Consider the following 19,473-nt stretch of genomic DNA (forward strand, 5'->3'; position numbering starts at 1 on the left):
CACATTTTCACCTGTCCCCATTGATATATATCAACGCCCGTCAGCAGCTGATGGTATTAATATATTCTAATATCGTCAAATAAATTGGTCTGTTTCCACATTACAACAGCAACTGCACAGTTTTCCATGTCCCCTGGAGATGGGGTGAACATTAAAAAAAGTAATAAACTATAGGGTCAGATTCCTGACTGGAAATGGAGGAAAAAAGTCCTATCCACATGTGTCTGTAAATGCGTCATTGCCATGGTATATGGGGTTGATGAATCACAACTCATCTGATCATGCGCCGTGAGTCTGACGCAGCATTCTGTAAGCAACAGAATGGCTGGTAGTCACGTCGGTAACAAGTCGTGATGGTGTTTGTGTACAGCTAAATGGATGGAAACGGTCCTACAGGATAGAACCCAGTGCCCCAAATCTGGTGTATGCACAATCTGCACCCTGCTAGTTTGTCTGTCTGAAAGGACCCATGTTCACATGAATGCTCAAAAATGGCTTGAAGTGTTATGTTACAGAGTTGGTGTCTGTAAGGCTACTTGTTTTGGTATAGATGTGCTGCCTCACGACCATTTTCATCTGCTTGGTCGTACACAAACATCGTCTGTTTGTTCCCAACATGAATACCAGACCATTCCTCTGCCCACAATATGCTGCATCAATCACACAGCTTGCAACACACAAGGAACACAACACATGTGGTCAGAGGAACTTTCATTTGTCAGCGCCATGTACCGTGGCAACGATGCATTTCCAGACACATATGCACAGGACCTTTTTTCCTCCATTTCCAGTCAGAAATTCATCCTTGCAGATGATCACCCTGTATTGTGTCCACCACTAGTGCTGCGACCTGCCATCTGTGAGTAGTTATTGCAAACACAGGCAGTACTCACATTAATATGACTGGACAGTGTAGATGCAGATGTTGAGGGATGTAAGTGGTTATAAAGTGTTGGAAGTCTTCTGCTTGTGCTTCCAATTTGCAGATAAACTACACTACTTTTTAGGTGGACATTAAGAACAAGAGAAGTTTTACTTGTTCAGTTATTTATTTAGATTTTACAGCGTGAGTGGGTTCAGAGCTCATTGCAGTTAGCAGCAATGGCTAGGTAGAAATCAACATCTTCAGGTAGTTGTGCACCATCCACTTGCTGTGCCAATCGCCAGTAATGGCTACGTAAGTGGTGTGCTGCTGCTTTGGGCTGGCGTCCCCGTGTGAACACGCCCTTCCTGTCTGCGGCCACATAATTGAACGCTGCAACAAGAAGGTGCTGTGTCACACTACTGTGGGACCAAACTAACCAGGCACACGCATGCAAGGACAGTGGTACATCCGGGTTCTTCAAGATCCACTAACACAGCAGCACAATTCTGCCCTCATCACACACTTCTATGGATTGAGTAATTAACTAAAAAAATTCATGGGGTACCCTGGAACAGCTGGCACCACCGCTTGTATTTGTAACTTCATTTTATGTGAATGTATGTAATAATTTTGAAATCATAGCACCACAATACTGAAGTGTGCTGCTAGAGGAGCCAAAACAAAATGGTGCTGCCCATCAGTAAACTGGAGTACTGTGCAGCTTACTATTTTCTGAATCTGAAGGGAAAAACATTGCAACCTTCACTGGAATCGAAGAGGTCATGCAATGGAATCCTGGCCAGAACTTAGATTTTTCAGTCTGCATTTTAAACTGGGCTTCACCTCTAAACACAGTGAAGATTCACCAGAAATGACACTTGGTATGGATTCCACATTAAACTGTAGGCCCCTTTCTCAGTTGGATAACTGGGTTGTGTGCCATCCAATTGAAAGCCTTGCACCAGGCCAGTGAGCCACATAAAATATTATTATTATTATTATTATTATTATTTATTTCCTATCTCAGACGTTATGTCTGGTTAAAAATGGAAAGTGACGTGGACCTCGATGAAGCGTGACTTCCTTTTAACTGTACGGTATATGTTACATTGCATTTAGGAACTTTCAGGTAATTGAACATGCATCAATAATTACAGATTTCTGTAGTTGTATATATATGTTTGGATGTAACTGTATTGCGTTGATGTACTGGTGGATATTGTGTGGTATGACTCCTGTAGTTGATAGTATAATTGGTATAATCTCAACTTTATCCTGATGCCACATGTCCTTGACTTCCTCAGCCAGTTGGATGTATTTTTCAATTTTTTCTCCTGTTTTCTTTTGTATATTTGTTTTATTGGGTATGGATATTTCGATTAGTTGTTTTAATTTCTTCTTTTTATTGGTGAGTATGATATCAGGTTTGTTATGAGGTGTTGCTTTATCTGTTATAATGGTTCTGTTCCAGTATAATTTGTATTTATCATTCTCCAGTACATTTTGTGGTGCATACTTGTATGTGGGAATGTGTTGTTTTATTAGTTTATGTTGTATGGCAAGCTGTTGATGTATTATTTTTGCTACATTGTCATGTCTTCTGGGTATTGTACATCCGCTTGTGATGTGGTCTACTGTTTCTATTTGTTGTTTGCAAAGTCTGCATTTATCTGTTGTGGTATTGGGATCTTTAATAATATGCTTACTGTAATGTCTGGTGTTTATTGTTTGATCCTGTATTGAAATCATGAATCCTTCCATCTCCCTGTATATATTGCCTTTTCTTAGCCATGCGTTGGATGTGTCTTGATCGATGTGTGGCTGTGTTAGATGATACGGGTGCTTACCATGTAGTGTTTTCTTTTTCCAATTTACTTTCTTCGTATCTGTTGATGTTATGTGATCTAAAGGGATGTAGAAGTGGTTGTGAAATTGCAATGGTGTAGCCGATGTATTTATATGAGTGATTGCTTTGTGTATTTTGCTAGTTTCTGCTCATTCTATAAAGAATATTCTTAAATTGCCTACCTGTCCATAATGTAGGTTTTTTATTTCAATAAATCCCCCTCCTCCTTCCTTTCTGCTTAATGTGAATCTTCTGTTGCTGAATGTATGTGATGTATTCTATATTTGTGGCATTGTGATTGTGTAAGTGTATTGAGTGCTTCTAGGTCTGTGTTACTCCATTTCAGTACTCCAAATGAGTAGGTCAATATTGGTATAGCATAAGTATTTATAGCTTATGTCTTGTTTCTTGTTGTCAGTTCTGTTTTCAATATTTTTGTTAGTCTTTGTATATATTTTTCTTTTAGTTCTTCTTTAATATTTGTATTATCTATTCCTATTTTTTGTCTGTATCCTAGATATTTATAGGCATCTGTTTTTTTCCATCGCTTCTATGCAGTCACTGTGGTTATCCAATATGTAATCTTCTTGTTTAGTGTGTTTTCCCTTTACTATGCTATTTTTCTTACATTTGTCTATTCCAAAAGCCATATTTATATCATTGCTGAATACTTCTGTTATCTTTAGTAATTGATTGAGTTGTTGATTTTGTTGCTGCCAGTAGTTTTAGATCATCCAAGTGTAGCAAATGTGTGATTTTGTGTGGGTATGTTCCAGAAATATTATATCCATAATTTGTATTATTTAGCTTGTTGGATAGTGGGTTCAGAGCAAGGCAGAACCAGAAAGGACTTAATGAGTCTCCTTGGTATATTCCACGCTTGATCTGTATTGACTGTGATGTGATATTATCTGAATTTGTTTGGATATTAAGTGTGGTTTCCCAATTTTTCATTACTATGTTTAGGAACTGTATTAATTTAGGATCTACTTTGTATATTTCCAATATCTGGTTTAACCATGAGTGGCGTATACTATCAAAAGCTTTTTGGTAATCAATGTATGCGTAGTGCAGCGACCTTTGTTTAGTTTTAGCTTGATATGTCACCTATGTATCTATTATCAGTTGCTCTTTACATCCTCGTGCTCCTTTGCAGCAGCCTTTTTGTTCTTCATTTATAATTTTGTTCTGTGTTGTATGTGTCATTAATTTTTGTGTAATGACTAAAGTTAATATTTTGTAGATTGTTGGTAGGCATGTTATGGGGCAATATTTTGCTGGGTTTGCTGTGTCTGCTTGATCTTTGGGTTTCAGATAAGTTATTTCTTGTGTAAGTGTATCTGGGACTGTGTATGGGTCTGCAATGTAACCGTAAAATAATTTAGTTAGATGTGAATGTGTTGAGGTGAACTTCTTTAGCCAGAAATTTGCTATTTTATAATTTCCAGGGGCTTTCCAATTGTGCGTAGAATTAATTGCTTGGGTGACTTCATGTTGCAAAATTATCATTTCAGACATTTGTGGTATCATCTTGTATGAGTCTGTTTCTGCTTGTATCCACCATGCATGTCTGTTATGTTCTACTGGGTTTGACCATATGTTGCTCCAGAATGTTCCATGTCTGTTATGTTTGGTGGGTTGTCTATTTTAATGTGTGTGTTATTTATTGTCTGATAAAATTTCTTTTGGTTTGTGTTGAATGTTTGGTTTTGTTTCCTTCTATTTTCACTTTTATGTATCTTCTAAGCCGTTTGGCCAACGCTTGTAATTTCTGCTTCTTTTCATCTAATTGCTCTATCACTTCTTGTTGTGAGATTTTACCTAACCTTTTTCGATTTTTGTGTGATATTTCATTTCTTATAAATTGCTTTAGCTGTCCGATGTCTTTTCTCAGTTTTTCTATTCTGATCTGTAGCCTGTGTTGCCATGCTGGTTTTGTGGATTTCTTCTGTGTGTTGGTTGGTTCTGATCTCTGCCTAGTGTGTATATTTAGTGTAGTGAGTGTTCCTACATAAACCAGTAGTTGTAACTCTTCCATAGTTGTATTTCCATTTATATTATTGTGTATGATTTTGTTGATAGTTGTTATTGTTGTTTCGACTTGTGGGTTATTTGGTGGTCTATGCAAGAATGGTCTAATGTCTGTATTTGTGTCTTTGTATTCTATATACACTCCTGGAAATTGAAATAAGAACACCGTGAATTCATTGTCCGACGAAGGGGAAACTTTATTGACACATTCCTGGGGTCAGATACATCACATGATCACACTGACAGAACCACAGGCACATAGACACAGGCAACAGAGCGTGCACAATGTCGGCACTAGTACAGTGTATATCCACCTTTCGCAGCAATGCAGGCTGCTATTCTCCCATGGAGACGATCGTAGAGATGCTGGATGTAGTCCTGTGGAACGGCTTGCCATGCCATTTCCTACTGGCGCCTCAGTTGGACCAGCGTTTGTGATGGACGTGCAGACCGCATGAGACGACGCTTCATCCAGTCCCAAACATGCTCAATGGGGGACAGATCCGGAGATCTTGCTGGCCAGGGTAGTTGACTTACACCTTCTAGAGCACGTTGGGTGGCACGGGATACATGCGGACGTGCATTGTCATGTTGGAACTTCAAGTTCCCTTGCCGGTCTAGGAATGGTAGAACGATGGGTTCGATGACGGTTTGGATGTACCGTGCACTATTCAGTGTCCCCTCGACGATCACCAGAGGTGTACGGCCAGTGTAGGAGATCGCTCCCCACACCATGATGCCGGGTGTTGGCCCTGTGTGTCTCGGTCGTATGCAGTCCTGATTGTGGCGCTCACCTGCACGGCGCTAAACACGCATACCACCATGATTGGCACCAAGGCAGAAGCGACTCTCATCTCTGAAGACGACACGTCTCCATTCGTCCCTCCATTCACGCCTGTCGCGACACCACTGGAGACGGGCTGCACGATGTTAGGGCGTGAGCGGAAGACGGCCTAACGGTGTGCGGGACCGTAGCCCAGCTTCATGGAGTCGGTTGCGAATGGTCCTCGCCGATACCCCAGGAGCAACAGTGTCCCTAATTTGCTGGGAAGTGGCGGTGCGGTTCCCTACGGCACTGCGTAGGATCCTATGGTCTTGGCGTGCATCCGTGCGTCGCTGCGGCCCGGTCCCAGGTCGACGGGCACGTGCACCTTCCGCCGACCACTGGCGACAACATCGATGTACTGTGGAGACCTCACGCCCCACTTGTTGAGCAATTCGGCTTTACGTCCACCCGGCCTCCCGCATGCCCACTATACGCCCTCGCTCAAAGTCCGTCAACTGTACATACGGTTCACGTCCACGCTGTCGCGGCATGCTACCAGTGTTAAAGACTGCGATGGAGCTCCGTATGCCACGGCAAACTGGCTGACACTGACGGCGGCGGTGCACAAATGCTGCGCAGCTAGCGCCATTCGACGGCCAACACCGCGGTTCCTGGTGTGTCTGCTGTGCCGTGCATGTGATCATTGCTTGTACAGCCCTCTCGCAGTGTCCGGAGCAAGTATAGTGGGTCTGACACACCGGTGTCAATGTGTTCTTTTTTCCATTTCCAGGAGTGTATGTCAACTGAAATTTTTCTTATATATCTAACATGTGTGTCACTTCATGTCCTTTTTGTGCTTGTTCTGGTGGGCGTCTTAAGATTTCATTTTCCTCTGATTGCTTAATTGATGCGTGTTGTTCTTTGTTTGTTTGCTCTGGGATGTTTGAGTCCATTACTGTATTTTCTTCTTCTGATTGCACATTATTTTGTTCCAGTATCTGTTGTACTTGTTGTTTGATGTTTTCTAATTCTGACTGGGGTATCCTATTATTTTTTATTATTACACAAATCTGATCAGCTAGTCATTGTCCTGTTAAAAATTTTAATTCTGGGTATCTGGTAATAAATGTTGTGTATACTTGTGATCTGTATCCAGTTGTGTCGGTTCCTAAGTTTGTTGCTTGGCAATAACAGAACATGAGATCAATAACAGAACATGAGGTGTCGGTTAACTTCATCTGACCATCTCATCCTCTGTCTTTGTTTTCCTTCGAGAGTGGTTGCAGCAAGCATCTCCTGCAAAACACCTCTATTTGGATTTAAATCATTTGCCGTGTGGCTAGCAGAGTCGTTACTATTGTGGACGGGCATAGGGTTCAAGCGCAGTCCCCGACCACTACAGCGCTTGTCCGAGGCTTTGTTAGTTCTGTCCTGAACCAACTAATCACACTAAAAGGGGTGTTAGCCCTATTAGTGGTTTATTCTCTTCATTGCCTTTTACAGCTGGCAGAACATACCAGAGGCCTATTCTTTTCCCGGGCCTGTTGTTATTATTATTACTATTATTATTAAGATCTTACATAACATTTCAAACATGATAAAGGAGGCCAACCTCTGTGGTCTACAACTATACACTCTCATTCAAAAAGTGCTCTGAACTGAGTCAGAACAGGAAATGTTGCCATTCTGAAAAGCCTATCCAGTTATCTTATTTAGCTATGAAATTGCCATGGATGAGTGAGTACTGGGTGTATCATCACAATTCTGAGACAAAGGAGCGATCTATTCAGTCAAAATTGTAGATTTACCACTGCTTAAAAACACAGTACCCAACCATCATCGAGCATGCTGATGCTGTTTGTTTTTTCAAAAACCATTACAGGATGGTACCACCGAAATCTTCTGATATGGATGTGGGAGACTGTCAAGACAAAGCTCTGTGGGAAACTAATGAAATGGGGTATTTTGGCTCGGTGACAGTGTCACAGTTCATTCTGCACAGGACACATTCACACATGCTACTTCTCTGGACTATGAAACGTTCCATTGACCCTTGTATACTCCTAACATTGAGCTCAGTGACTTTTTCCTTCCTTATAGGAGGGAGTCATTCAATGACAGGCGTTTCTGGACTATGACAAAGAGATTTTTTGATATGGAAGGTATTCTGAACAGTAAAAATGAAGATGTACAACAGAGCACTCTGCCAATTCATCCATTTTTGCGAAAATTGTTTCACACTGAAGGATGAATTTGCAGTTGAGGACTATCATTATCAATTTTTCAGAGATAATAATCAAAACTTTCATTAGCCTTTGTGTAGACCTACCCTGCTTGCCCTACTTGTTTGTTTACAGGTTGTAAATACAGCTAGGGCTCCCTCCACATGGTGAGGTGAGTTGACCTTATGGAATTTAGAGGAGGAATAATTTTGGTACTGAATGAACTGGATACTCTACCTCGTGGTAAATTTTGGCATTCCTCAATCCCTAGCCAATATATGACTCCTGGGAACATTCCTTAACAAAGGATGACACAAATTTTAGATAATCTGGAGCACAATTACTCAACATTAAATCACTGAATCATCCAAACACATCCTATGAATAAGGATAAAAATGTAGAAGCACATATGTTCCCAGATAAGACATATCATCATGAATTTCTAGCTGATAGTTTGAATCTGGTATGGTGCAGACTGCATAAGGCTTGGCAGTCTTTCAAATGTGATCCTACAGGAGACTTACCAAGACAAGATAAATTGATGATTAAGGAATGAAGACATTCTGCAGTGAGTTGGTGAGCAAAAAAAATGCCTTTTTTCACACTGACTGTCTTATGGCCACTGGTGGCCATAGCAGAACCACATGCCTGTTCACCATAGCAAAGCCTGACACCTAATGCCATGTGCTTGGTCTGGTCTCGTGGTAAAACATCTATTGTTAGCATGCAGCAGCCAACACGTTAAAGAACATAATGAATTGCAGATACAGAATGACTGGACACATATGACAACATAAGGGATGGGCCTAACTATGACTATATAAAGAAGATCAGTGGTGATATTAGCTTCAGTAATGAAAAACATAGCAGGAAAGTGACAGAAATGGAAAATTTTATGAAATCATATTCTGATTTGATGGTTGGAACAGCAGCACAGACCATAAGATATCATGAGTTCAGGTTATCAATAAGTTTCTTTGGACTCGAAAAGTGGCTGCTTGTCACTGTTTTCCCTACCAGAGCAGTAACAGGCAGAGAACTGTAATTAAATCAGTTATATTCTCGATAAAACACACAAATGTGAGACAGTCATATCACAAAGAATGGAATTCAGTTGACCTACAATTGTGCAGTAAATGGCTAGCCACTGGCTTGTTGTAGTTCAAGCTAAATGTGCTTAAAGCAGTTGCAGAATCAAATGAGAAATGACAATAATGGGACCAGTTCCTAGAGAGACTAATAATCAGAAAAACAGATAGGAATGTTGGGAACTGAAAATCATGAACAAAAGCCATGAGGAGTCACATAATGTGAGCACATGGACAGGGCTAGCATGGCAAAGCTTACAGCTCTAACATCAGTACAACTATGATGATGGATGCTCACTGTCCAAAGCATATATCTTCTGCTTAATAACAAATTTGGCAGAACCATTGTACCATGAAAATTTTTAACTGGAGCTTACTTATCTACAAATAGTTGCTCCCAAGATGATGCATGGCAACACATGTATGAGAAAATGGTAGCAACTACCATGCTACTCCTACTTATGAAGTGGACCCATCTAAGAGATGCCATGAAATGGGGCTGATGAGTGTCTCTCAGTAATTTTTTACCCTAAGATGCAGCACAGCAGCAAGCCTCCTCCAATAGAAAAAGGTCCCTGTAGCCAACTATTCTGAGGACATTAATGCGAACAGTTCTTATTGCTTCCAGCCAAGGGGGCATCTCGAACCCCTAGTGCTCAGGTTGGCGAACATGAGGTGACACCAGTTCTGCTGCGTCAGGAATCTGAAAGAAAGAGCCCTAGAATTTTCACTGATTTTCACTATCTTTTATGAATTACATGTTTGATGATCACGAAAACTGCTCCTCCCCGGCCATTTGATAGGCTATCAGTGGTTTCAGCTGTATAGGAAAAACTAGTTTTAATGCATAAATTCATGGGTTAATTTCAATGACATTTTAATTAATTGATTTATATGTCCATAACTACTGCCAGTGACCTCATGGTTGCTTAAACAATACAGATCTGTGATTGGAAACAAATTATAATTTAATTTAACCCTTTTTCTTTGTTAAGGGGGCTGGATTGAACAGCTGTTGAGTCTTCCCCACATGCTCCAAGCATCTCAGAAAAGTCTCCTGGTTACACATTCATTATCAAATTTCTTATTTTGGCTCAAGGAGGTTAAAATTCAAGGCAAAGTATGACCAAATAAAAAGTTACGGAAATACAAAATTTCTATCTGCTAGTAAGAATTTCATGAAGAAGAGACTTCAAAATTTTTGGAAAAAAGTGTGCAGCTTCACAAAATTAATGCAGTCCTTCGGTCACTTCTTACCCAAGCTGACTCTTCAAACATACTGTGCTGGTGTTCTTTATTATGTACATTTAGAGTCCCTTCAGTAAATGTCAGGCACTATTTCCTAATCAATCCTTCATTCATTACAATAGATTTTCATTATTCAATTATTAGTTTTAATAGATTGATACTTTATATCCTTCAGAACTACACAATGTTGCAACTGTCACACTTGACTACATTGTTAATTAATATGCGTACAACAAACAAATCAAAATTTACACTATCCCATGATTTGATAGTGTTTGTTGTGACCAAGCAAAAAACCCATACACGAATTTAGTTTACAGCATTTGTCACAAATGACAAAAATGAACTCTTTTGCATATTAGATGTCAGTATTACAAATGACAAACGAAAAATGTTCGCTCTTCCAGATTAGACTAGATTAGATTAGATTCAGTTTTCATTTCATAGACCCAAAAAATGAGATGACTGTCATGGGTGTGGAACATGTCAGAAAGTATAACATAAAACGTTTGAATACAATACTTACTACCCTGATCATTTGTAAGGAGATAGTTGAAGTAGGTTAACACAATACAGTAAACTGGAACAGCTAATATTTACAGAATTAACACACTGTCAGAACGAAACACTGTTATGCACTATTAATAAATTTATCATACACAAAATACCTAGTCTTGACTGTCGTGAGCAAGTTTTGTCAAAACTTAAACTGGCTTAATTGTCTCTGTTAAAGATATTCATCTAAGGAGTAGAAGGAGTTGCCAATTAAAAAGTCTTTCAAACTCAGTTTAAACCATGCTTTATCTGAAACCAAGTTTTTAATGGTTGCTGGCATCTGACATCATTCTCACAGCAAATACAGATGCGTTTAGGCACTTAAACAATTCTGTGGTATGCCTTCCCAACTGAATTTGTTATTGAGTTGTAATCCAAGAAATTTAACACTGTCAACCTGTTCGATCTACATGTCCTCATATGTTATACTATTGCTAGAAGGAAATCTCTTACAGGTTCTGAACTGCATATAGTGGGTCTTCTCAAAGTTTAATGACTGTGAATTAGCTTTAATAACTAATAAATGACAGTGAAAATTTGATTAGCAGCTACTTCTAAATCCATAATTGACTTGTTACTTATTGCAATGTTTGTATCATCTGCAAACAAAACAAACTTATAATCTGGCAATGTAGCAGACGAGATGTCATTAATGTACACAAGAAAAAGCAATGGACCCAAGATGGAACCTTGAGGAACACCACATGTAATTATTTCCCAGTCAGATGAAGACTGACTGCTTACTACACAGGTATTTCACAATGACTCCTTTTGTTTCCTGTTAGATACATAAAACTCAAACCATTTCACAGCATTGCCAGTGACACCCTAATATTCTAATTTACTTAAGAGAATGCTGTGGTTCACACAATCAAAGGCTTTCGACAGGTCACAGAAAATACCAGTAGCATCTATTTTATTACCTAATGAATTAAGTGCATTCTCACTGTATGTGTGCTTTCTCTATATCAGAACCCATAAGAAATCCAAACTGTGACTTGGACAATATATTATTTGCAGTCAGATGTTTAACAAGATGCTTGAACACAACCTTTTCAAATACCTCTAGAGATTTATAGAGCTAAAGAATGAATAATTTAGGATTAATAGCATTTGCACTGGCATTCATTTCTCTGGATGACATTTCATTAGGATGATGTTTCATAGAGTATATAAGGCTATTGTACTTACATTGACCAGTTTGGAAATCAGCAAAGTTCCATATCAGTTCTCCAATAAAGTAACCTCTCTCTCGAAGAGTGTCAAAAGCCTTAAAGTGCTCAGACATCAGAAGCACTTGGTACTCTTCAGACCAAAGATATTCAGGTTGCTGTGGATGAATGTGACAGTTTGTCAATATCAACGAATAACTGCAAAGGATATAATTCAACAATGATTCATAATTTGGTGAAAGATACAAATAGGAATTCACTTTTGAGTTATGTGAGCACACATTTGACTCCATTTTCAGTGCGCTATTTTTAAAGACATGATCATATATTATAAACCAGTCCAATAATTCATATTATTTACTGTTGTATTTGTAAAAGAGGAATGAGAAAGCAGAAATATTCAGCCAAAGTGTATCTTTTAGAAATTTACTGCATTACTTGAATATTTGTAGAATTATGAGAACAAATGTCATTGTTAGTTGAACTTCTCTGTCCAACAGAAAGTAAATGATTTCTTCACTATGATAAAACAGAAATTTTGTCTCTGATTGACACAAATATTGAGACAGTGACACTTTTTTTTACAGGCTTTTCTTAATTAATTGTGGCATTTAGGCATGACATCATAGATTCATCATTTGCAATATGACAGCAAATTTAGTAAGTTAGTAAAATGATGTGTAGATATCATTTATATACTATGGTATCATTCCACTAATTCGATAAGAATTGGCATATTACTTTACTGATGAAAATTATTTGAAGAGACAGCAATTTGCAAATACGAAAACACATCTATTCTGTGGTTCATTTTATCTTGCTTTGTCTTTCATAAGTGAATCACTCCATACTGAAAGGCCACTGTCACAAGTTTGAAGGAACTGAGTTATTGCCAAGATAATATACCTACGGAATCTCATAAAGCAGAGAAACTGGGACCTGTGTTTCATAACTCTCTGAGAAAGGATCTCAGTCCAAGACTGAGGCCTTTTCTGTGTATGTTAGTGGTAGCTCAGAAGATGATTGCTTTCCATATTTAACAGCTACCTTCCCTTGTCTCTAATAAGGCAATTACAGATTGCTGTCTAATACTTGTTGTGAAGTGGCATACAACATTCCTTAGCAGAAGAAGAAAATGAAATAACGTCAGAAAACAGACATAAATGTAACTTGTACAAAGAAAAATTATGTAAAACATGCAAGACTGAAGTGCAGTTCACACACAAATTATGAGGTCATAGCTACCAGGTGGCATTCTTTCCTTCCTCTTGACAGTGACTTCGATCTTCTAAATCAGTTGCTAAGGAATCGTAACTGAATCTACAGAATACATCAGATATGAGATCACTGTAAAAGTAGCAAAACCAAGAAGTGCCTCATGAAGGAAGAGGGAGCATCAGATGTTATTGATTTTACAACTTTCCAGCAAATGTTTTACAAAAAGAAAACTTGCCTATCAGTAGCAACTGTTCAGACAAGCATTCTTAGCTATCAGAAAATGTAATTTAAAATCAATAACTTCAAGCCTCTCATCTGCAATGCATAGTTTCCTATTCAAGTTGTTGCCGGATACTTCATTCATGTTTTATAAAATATGTTTTCCTGGGCTGTGCACATCTATCCACCAACCTACCATACCCAAAAGGATCCAAAAATATTTTTAAAATGGACAGTTGTATGTATGTATCTTCCATATCTCCTCCTAAAGCTGTGGGTCAATTTCAACTAAACTTTGTACACCCATCACTTACTGCTGGAAAGCATTACTGTGGTAGTAAGAACCACCTACTTATCAAAGAGGTGGGGGTGGGAGATGAAGAGACACTATAACCCATAACATGTGGATACCCAGACTTTATCCATCTCTTATTTTTCAGACAGTATCCACATATGCCTACCATACCCAAAAGGATCCAAAAATATTTTTAAAATGGACAGTTGTATGTATGTATCTTCCATATCTCCTCCTAAAGCTGTGGGTCAATTTCAACTAAACTTTGTACACCCATCACTTACTGCTGGAAAGCATTACTGTGGTAGTAAGAACCACCTACTTATCAAAGAGGTGGGGGTGGGAGATGAAGAGACACTATAACCCATAACATGTGGATACCCAGACTTTATCCATCTCTTATTTTTCAGACAGTATCCACATATGCCACTAAATATATGAGGGTCATTTTTAAAGTAAGAGCTGATTTGCAATGGAGAAAGAGAAAATTTATTTATGAACGTAAATTTGTTTCACCATCTACAATATGCAATTTTTTCAGTTTTTAACATAGTTACCATGAACATGAAAACATTTGTCAAGTTATGGCACCAGTTCTTAGATCCTACCATCGATTGCTGCCTCTCTGTTAAACCAGTTAGTAACAGTTTCTTTCAACATATCAATATTTTCAAAGCACTTTACATCAAGGAATTCCTTCAGTTTTGGAAACAGGTGAAAGTGTGATGGTGCTACTTCAGGGATGTATGGTGGACGATGCAGTAATTCCCAATAAAAACTGGTCCAGTTGTGTCTTTGTTCTTGCCAGAACATGAGACCAAGCATTGTTGTGAAGCAGAACGATGCTGCTACACAGCAGCCCCCATTGGCAATTTGAAATAGTGCACCTAAGCTTTAATAATATTTCACAGTATCTCTGTGTCATTCCTCTTGGCAAAAAGTCTAACAGAAAAATGTGTTTCCAATCCCAAAAAACCGTGGCTTTGATTTTCCGTGTTAAAGGTTCTTGTTTGAATTTTCATGCTTTTGTCATGGAGTTTGAATGTTAAAATTTCAGGAAATACTCAGTGGAAATGGCAACTGGGTATCAAGAATCATATCTTGATAAAAAAAGTCCATATCAAACATAGGGAAAGAGGGATAGACATTATAGTCATAATTATCAAAATTTGCAGCACTCTCTCATCATATCATTCAAGATCTGCATTCTGAAAAGAAGAAGGAGGAGGAGGAGGAGGAGGAAAGAAAGAAACACACAGTGCCGAGAAATTACACGGCTGTCATGATTTAATAACCTATGAGCAGCTCAATAATGGATGTAAAGGCTTGAAGCTCTTGAGTGAAGTAAACCATCACTACCACCATCATGAGACCATCATGGCAAGAACAGTGTGGAAACTTAGCAAAGTGCAGCTTTTCCCCTTTAAATTAATAGTTAACTGGAAGAGGGTGGATACTGACAAGGTATAACAGGATAACTCAATAATTTCAAAAGAAGGTAGAAGGTGAAGCTGTGGGAACTGAGGCTGAATGTTATACATTCATGGCAGAGTTTAAAAAGTGCAGTCACGAGGAGTATGTTTGGAGGTCATGCATTCATGAGACATTTCAGAGTTATTGAGGATTCATAGGTCTTTGATAGTTTCATGAAAGAGTCAGAGATGCAGGCATCTATTCAAATGTGGCCATCAAAAAGATACCATGACCATTACTTGACAAAATGCCTAATTGTGTATTTCCAATTGGATCTATTCAGTTTAGGCAGGGGTGTGATTTATGACACTGCTCCAGCAACAACTGCCAATAACACAAATAATTGACATCCTTTTAATAAAGTCATATTTTACTAATAAGAACTTGGTAAAAAAAGCTTTCTAAGGCCAAGATTGCATAAAAATTTCTTTATTTTCAACAACCAGTTTTGACAACTTTTATGTGATCTTCAGGTCTGTGGCATACTACACCTATGGGGAAAATATTTTATATCATGAATTATAACATAGTACCTAGAAAAGAAAAAAATTATTTGCCACCACAGGAAATGGAAAAGGAAACTCTACATTTACATACCTTCCAAATTTTTGCTACAAAATCAGTTCATTGTGACATGGAACTTCACACCAAGTTGTCATGGTAGTGGATGGAATGTAGCAGCTTATACAAAGGTTTGTCATAATAAAAGCAGTCAAAAAGCACCTTGTGTACATGGCCATGTCCATATATGTAACACTCACAAATGATTGATAATTCATAAAAATCACAATATAGAATAAAATGCACAGTAGCTCATCTGTTTACAATAGCTTGACATTTTCCATTAATTGCTGATCCACCTTAGATGGTGTGTAAGGTAAAGCTGGAAGGCAGTGCTGTACAGATAACATGTGTACAGCATGTTACAGCCAATAGATGGATTTTACATAAGTATCATAAGAACAGAAAGTTTTTTTTTTTCACATTTAAACTTACATACTTCTGTGAGTGGTCTTAAAACACTGTAACATTTATAAAACTGTACTACATCAGTACATAAAACTATATTATGTACGTATGTATGCGAAACATGTTTCATGTACAGATGTAGTAGAGTTTTGTAATCAATACAATGTTTAAAGACCACTCACAAAAGTATGTAAGTTTAAATGAGAAAATTTAGCAGGTGCTGACAGGTGTGAAAATTACTGAACTATAAGTTTAATAACTCATGGTTGCAAAATACTAACATGAATGAAAAACTGGTAGAAGCTGATCTCAGGGAAGATCACTTTGGATTCTGTAGAAATTTTGGAACACATGAGGCAACACTGACCATATGACTTCTCATAGAAGATAGGGTGAGAAAAGGCAAACTACATTTGTAGCATTTGTAGACATGGAGAAAGCTCTTGACAATTATGACTGGAATACTCTCTTTCAACTCTAAAGGTGGCAGGGGTAGAATAAAGGGAGCTAAAGGCTATTTACAATTTGTACAGAAACCACATGGCAGTCACAGGAGTTGAGGGGAGCAATGGTTTAGAAGGGAGTGAGACAGGATTGTATCCCGTCCCCAATGTTATTCAATCTGTATATTGAACAAGCAGCAAAAGAAACAAAAGAATATTTGGATTAGGAATTAATGTCCAGGTAGAAGATATAAAAACTTGGAGGTTCACTGATGACATTGTAATTCTGTCAGAGACATCAAAGGACTTGGAAGAGGCGTTGAACAGAATGGACAGTGTCTTGAAAGGAGGCTATAAGATAAACATCAGCAAAAGCAAAATGAGGATAATGGAATATAGTCTAATTAAATCAGATGTTGCTAAGGGAATTAGGTTAGGAAATGAGACACTTAAATTAGTATATGAGTTTTGCTATTTGGGAAGTAAAGTAACTGATGATGGTCAATGTAGGGAGGGTATAAAATGAAGACAGGCAATGGTATGAAAAGTGTCTCTGACAAAGAGAAATTGGTTAAGATCAAGTATAAATGTAAGTTTCAGGAAGTCATTTCCAGAAGTATTTGTATGGAGTGGAAGGGAAACATGGACAATAAACAGTTTAGACAAGAAGAGAATAGAAGCATTTGAAATGTGGTGCTGCAGAAGAATGCTGAAGATTAGATGGATAGATCATGTAACTAATGAGGAGGTACTGAATAGGAATGGGGAGAAGAGAAATTTATAGTACAATCTGACTAGAAGAAGGAATCGGTTGGTAGGACACATGGACACATTCTGAGATGTCAACAGATCACCAATTTCGTGCTGGAGGAAAGCATTGGGAGGGGGGGCGGGGGGGGGGGGGGGGAGGTAAAAGTCATAGACAGACACTAAGTAAGCAGATTCAGAAGGATGTAGTTTGCAGTAGTTACTTGGAGATGAAGAGGCTTGGAGATGAAGAGGCTTGCACAGGATAGAGTAACACGGAGAGCTGCATAAAACCAGTCTCGGGACCGAAGACCACAACAACAACAATGTTTAGAGACCACTCAGAAAAGTATGAAGTTTAAATGTGAAAATGTAACAATTTATGTTATGGGCTTATGACAATGATGTAAGAGCTATCTAATGGCTGCAACACTATATATGTGTTATCTTTGTATGTTGCTAAGGGAATTAGGTTAGGAAATGAGACACTTAAATTAGTATATGAGTTTTGCTATCTGGTAAGTAAAGTAACTGATGATGGTCAATGTAGGGAGGGTATAAAATGGAGACAGGCAATGGTATGAAAAGTGTCTCTGACAAAGAGAAATTGGTTCAGATCAAGTATAGATGTAAGTTTCAGGAAGTCATTTCCAGAAGTATTTGTATGGAGTGGAAGGGAAACATGGACAATAAACAGTTTAGACAAGAAGAGAATAGAAGCAATTGAAATGTGGTGCTGCAGAAGAAACCTTCGTAACCTCTTGGTTCATCCCTATGAAATCCCCAAACCACCTTCCTACCCTCTGGCTCCTACCCTTGCAACCGCCCCCGGTGTAAAACCTGTCCTATGCACCCTCCCACAACCACCTACTCCAGTCCTGTAACCCGGAAGGTGTACACGATCAAAGGGAGAGCCACGTGTGAAAGCACCCACGTGATTTACCAACTGACCTGCCTGCACTGTGACGCTTTCTATGTGGGAATGACCAGCAACAAACTGTCCATTCGCATGAATGGACACAGGCAGACAGTGTTTGTTGGTAATGAGGATCACCCTGTGGCTAAACATGCCTTGGGGCACGGCCAGCACATCTTGGCACAGTGTTACACCGTCCGAGTTATCTGGATACTTCCCACCAACACCAACCTATCCGAACTCCGGAGATGGGAACTCGCCCTTCAGTATATCCTTTCTTCTCGATATCCGCCAGGCCTTAACCTCCGCTAATTTCAAGTTGCCGCCGCTCATACTTCACCTGTCTTTCAACAACTTCTTTGCCTCTGTACTTCCGCCTCGACTGACATCTCTGCCTTACTCTTTGCCTAAATATGTCTGCTTGTGTCTGTGTATGTGCGGATGGATATGTGTGTGTGTGTGTGTGTGTGCGCGCGCGAGTGTACACCTGTCCTTTTCTTCCCCCTAAGGGAAGTCTTTCCGCTCCCGGGATTGGAATGACTCCTTACCCTCTCCCTTAAAACCCACATCCTTTCATCTTTCCCTCTCCTTCCTGAAGAAGCAACCATCGGTTGCGAAAGCTAGTAATTCTGTGTGTGTGTTTGTGTGTTTTGTTCTTTTGCCTATCTGCCGGTGTTTTCCCGCTTGGTAAGTCTTGGAATCTTTGTTTTTAATATATTTTTCCCATGTGGAAGTTTCTTTCTATTTTATTTACATTATTGTATATTGTGATTTTTATGAATTAAAAATCAGCTGTGAGTGCTACATGTATGGACAAGGACATGTACACAAGATGCTTTTTGATTGTAAATATTGTATTGCTGAAAAACCTTTCCATAAGTTGCTCGATTTTATCCACTAACATGACAACCTGGCATGAGGTTCCAGCTCACAATGAACCCAATTTTTAGCAAAACTTTTGAAGGTATGTAAATGTACAGTTTCCTTTCCCATTTCTTGTAATGTCAAATAAAAGCTTTCTTCTTCATTTCTTAAGTACCATGTCATAATTCATAATATGAAATATATTCCATCTAAGTGCACTATGTTATAGACCTAAAGATGATAGCAAAGTTTGTTGAAACTGGTTGGTGAAAATAAAGAAATATTAATGTGATCTTGGCTATAGAAAGTTCTCTTACCAAGTAAAATACATTGCTCCTTCTCATGTCTCAACATGAGAAAATTCAATCTAGTTTTTGCACTTTTAACACTGTAGTGGTTCCACACAGCAGTAAATGTGACTTTACACTACTTCAAGAGCCACAGAATAACCTGTCCCTCAACAAGAATGACATCAACAGCTTATTTTTCACAAAACATGGGGAAACAAATTAAATATCTATACTGTCAACAGGCC

At 38.7% G+C, this 19,473-nt stretch overlaps 1 protein-coding gene across 1 annotated transcript in view; it reads right to left on the reverse strand.

Annotated features, from left to right (window-relative positions):
* The window catches only part of LOC126271602 (beta-glucuronidase-like), a 129,493-nt gene that overhangs the window by 6,772 nt on the left and 103,248 nt on the right, over positions 1 to 19,473 (reverse strand). Inside the window, exon 12 of the mRNA XM_049974165.1 lies at positions 11,814 to 11,952. Within this exon, the coding sequence (XP_049830122.1) occupies positions 11,814 to 11,952 (139 nt within the window). The remainder of the gene's footprint in view (positions 1 to 11,813; positions 11,953 to 19,473) is intronic.

This window comes from Schistocerca gregaria, chromosome 1 (assembly GCF_023897955.1).
Source record: "Schistocerca gregaria isolate iqSchGreg1 chromosome 1, iqSchGreg1.2, whole genome shotgun sequence".
In the NCBI taxonomy this organism is placed as follows: domain Eukaryota; kingdom Metazoa; phylum Arthropoda; class Insecta; order Orthoptera; family Acrididae; genus Schistocerca; species Schistocerca gregaria.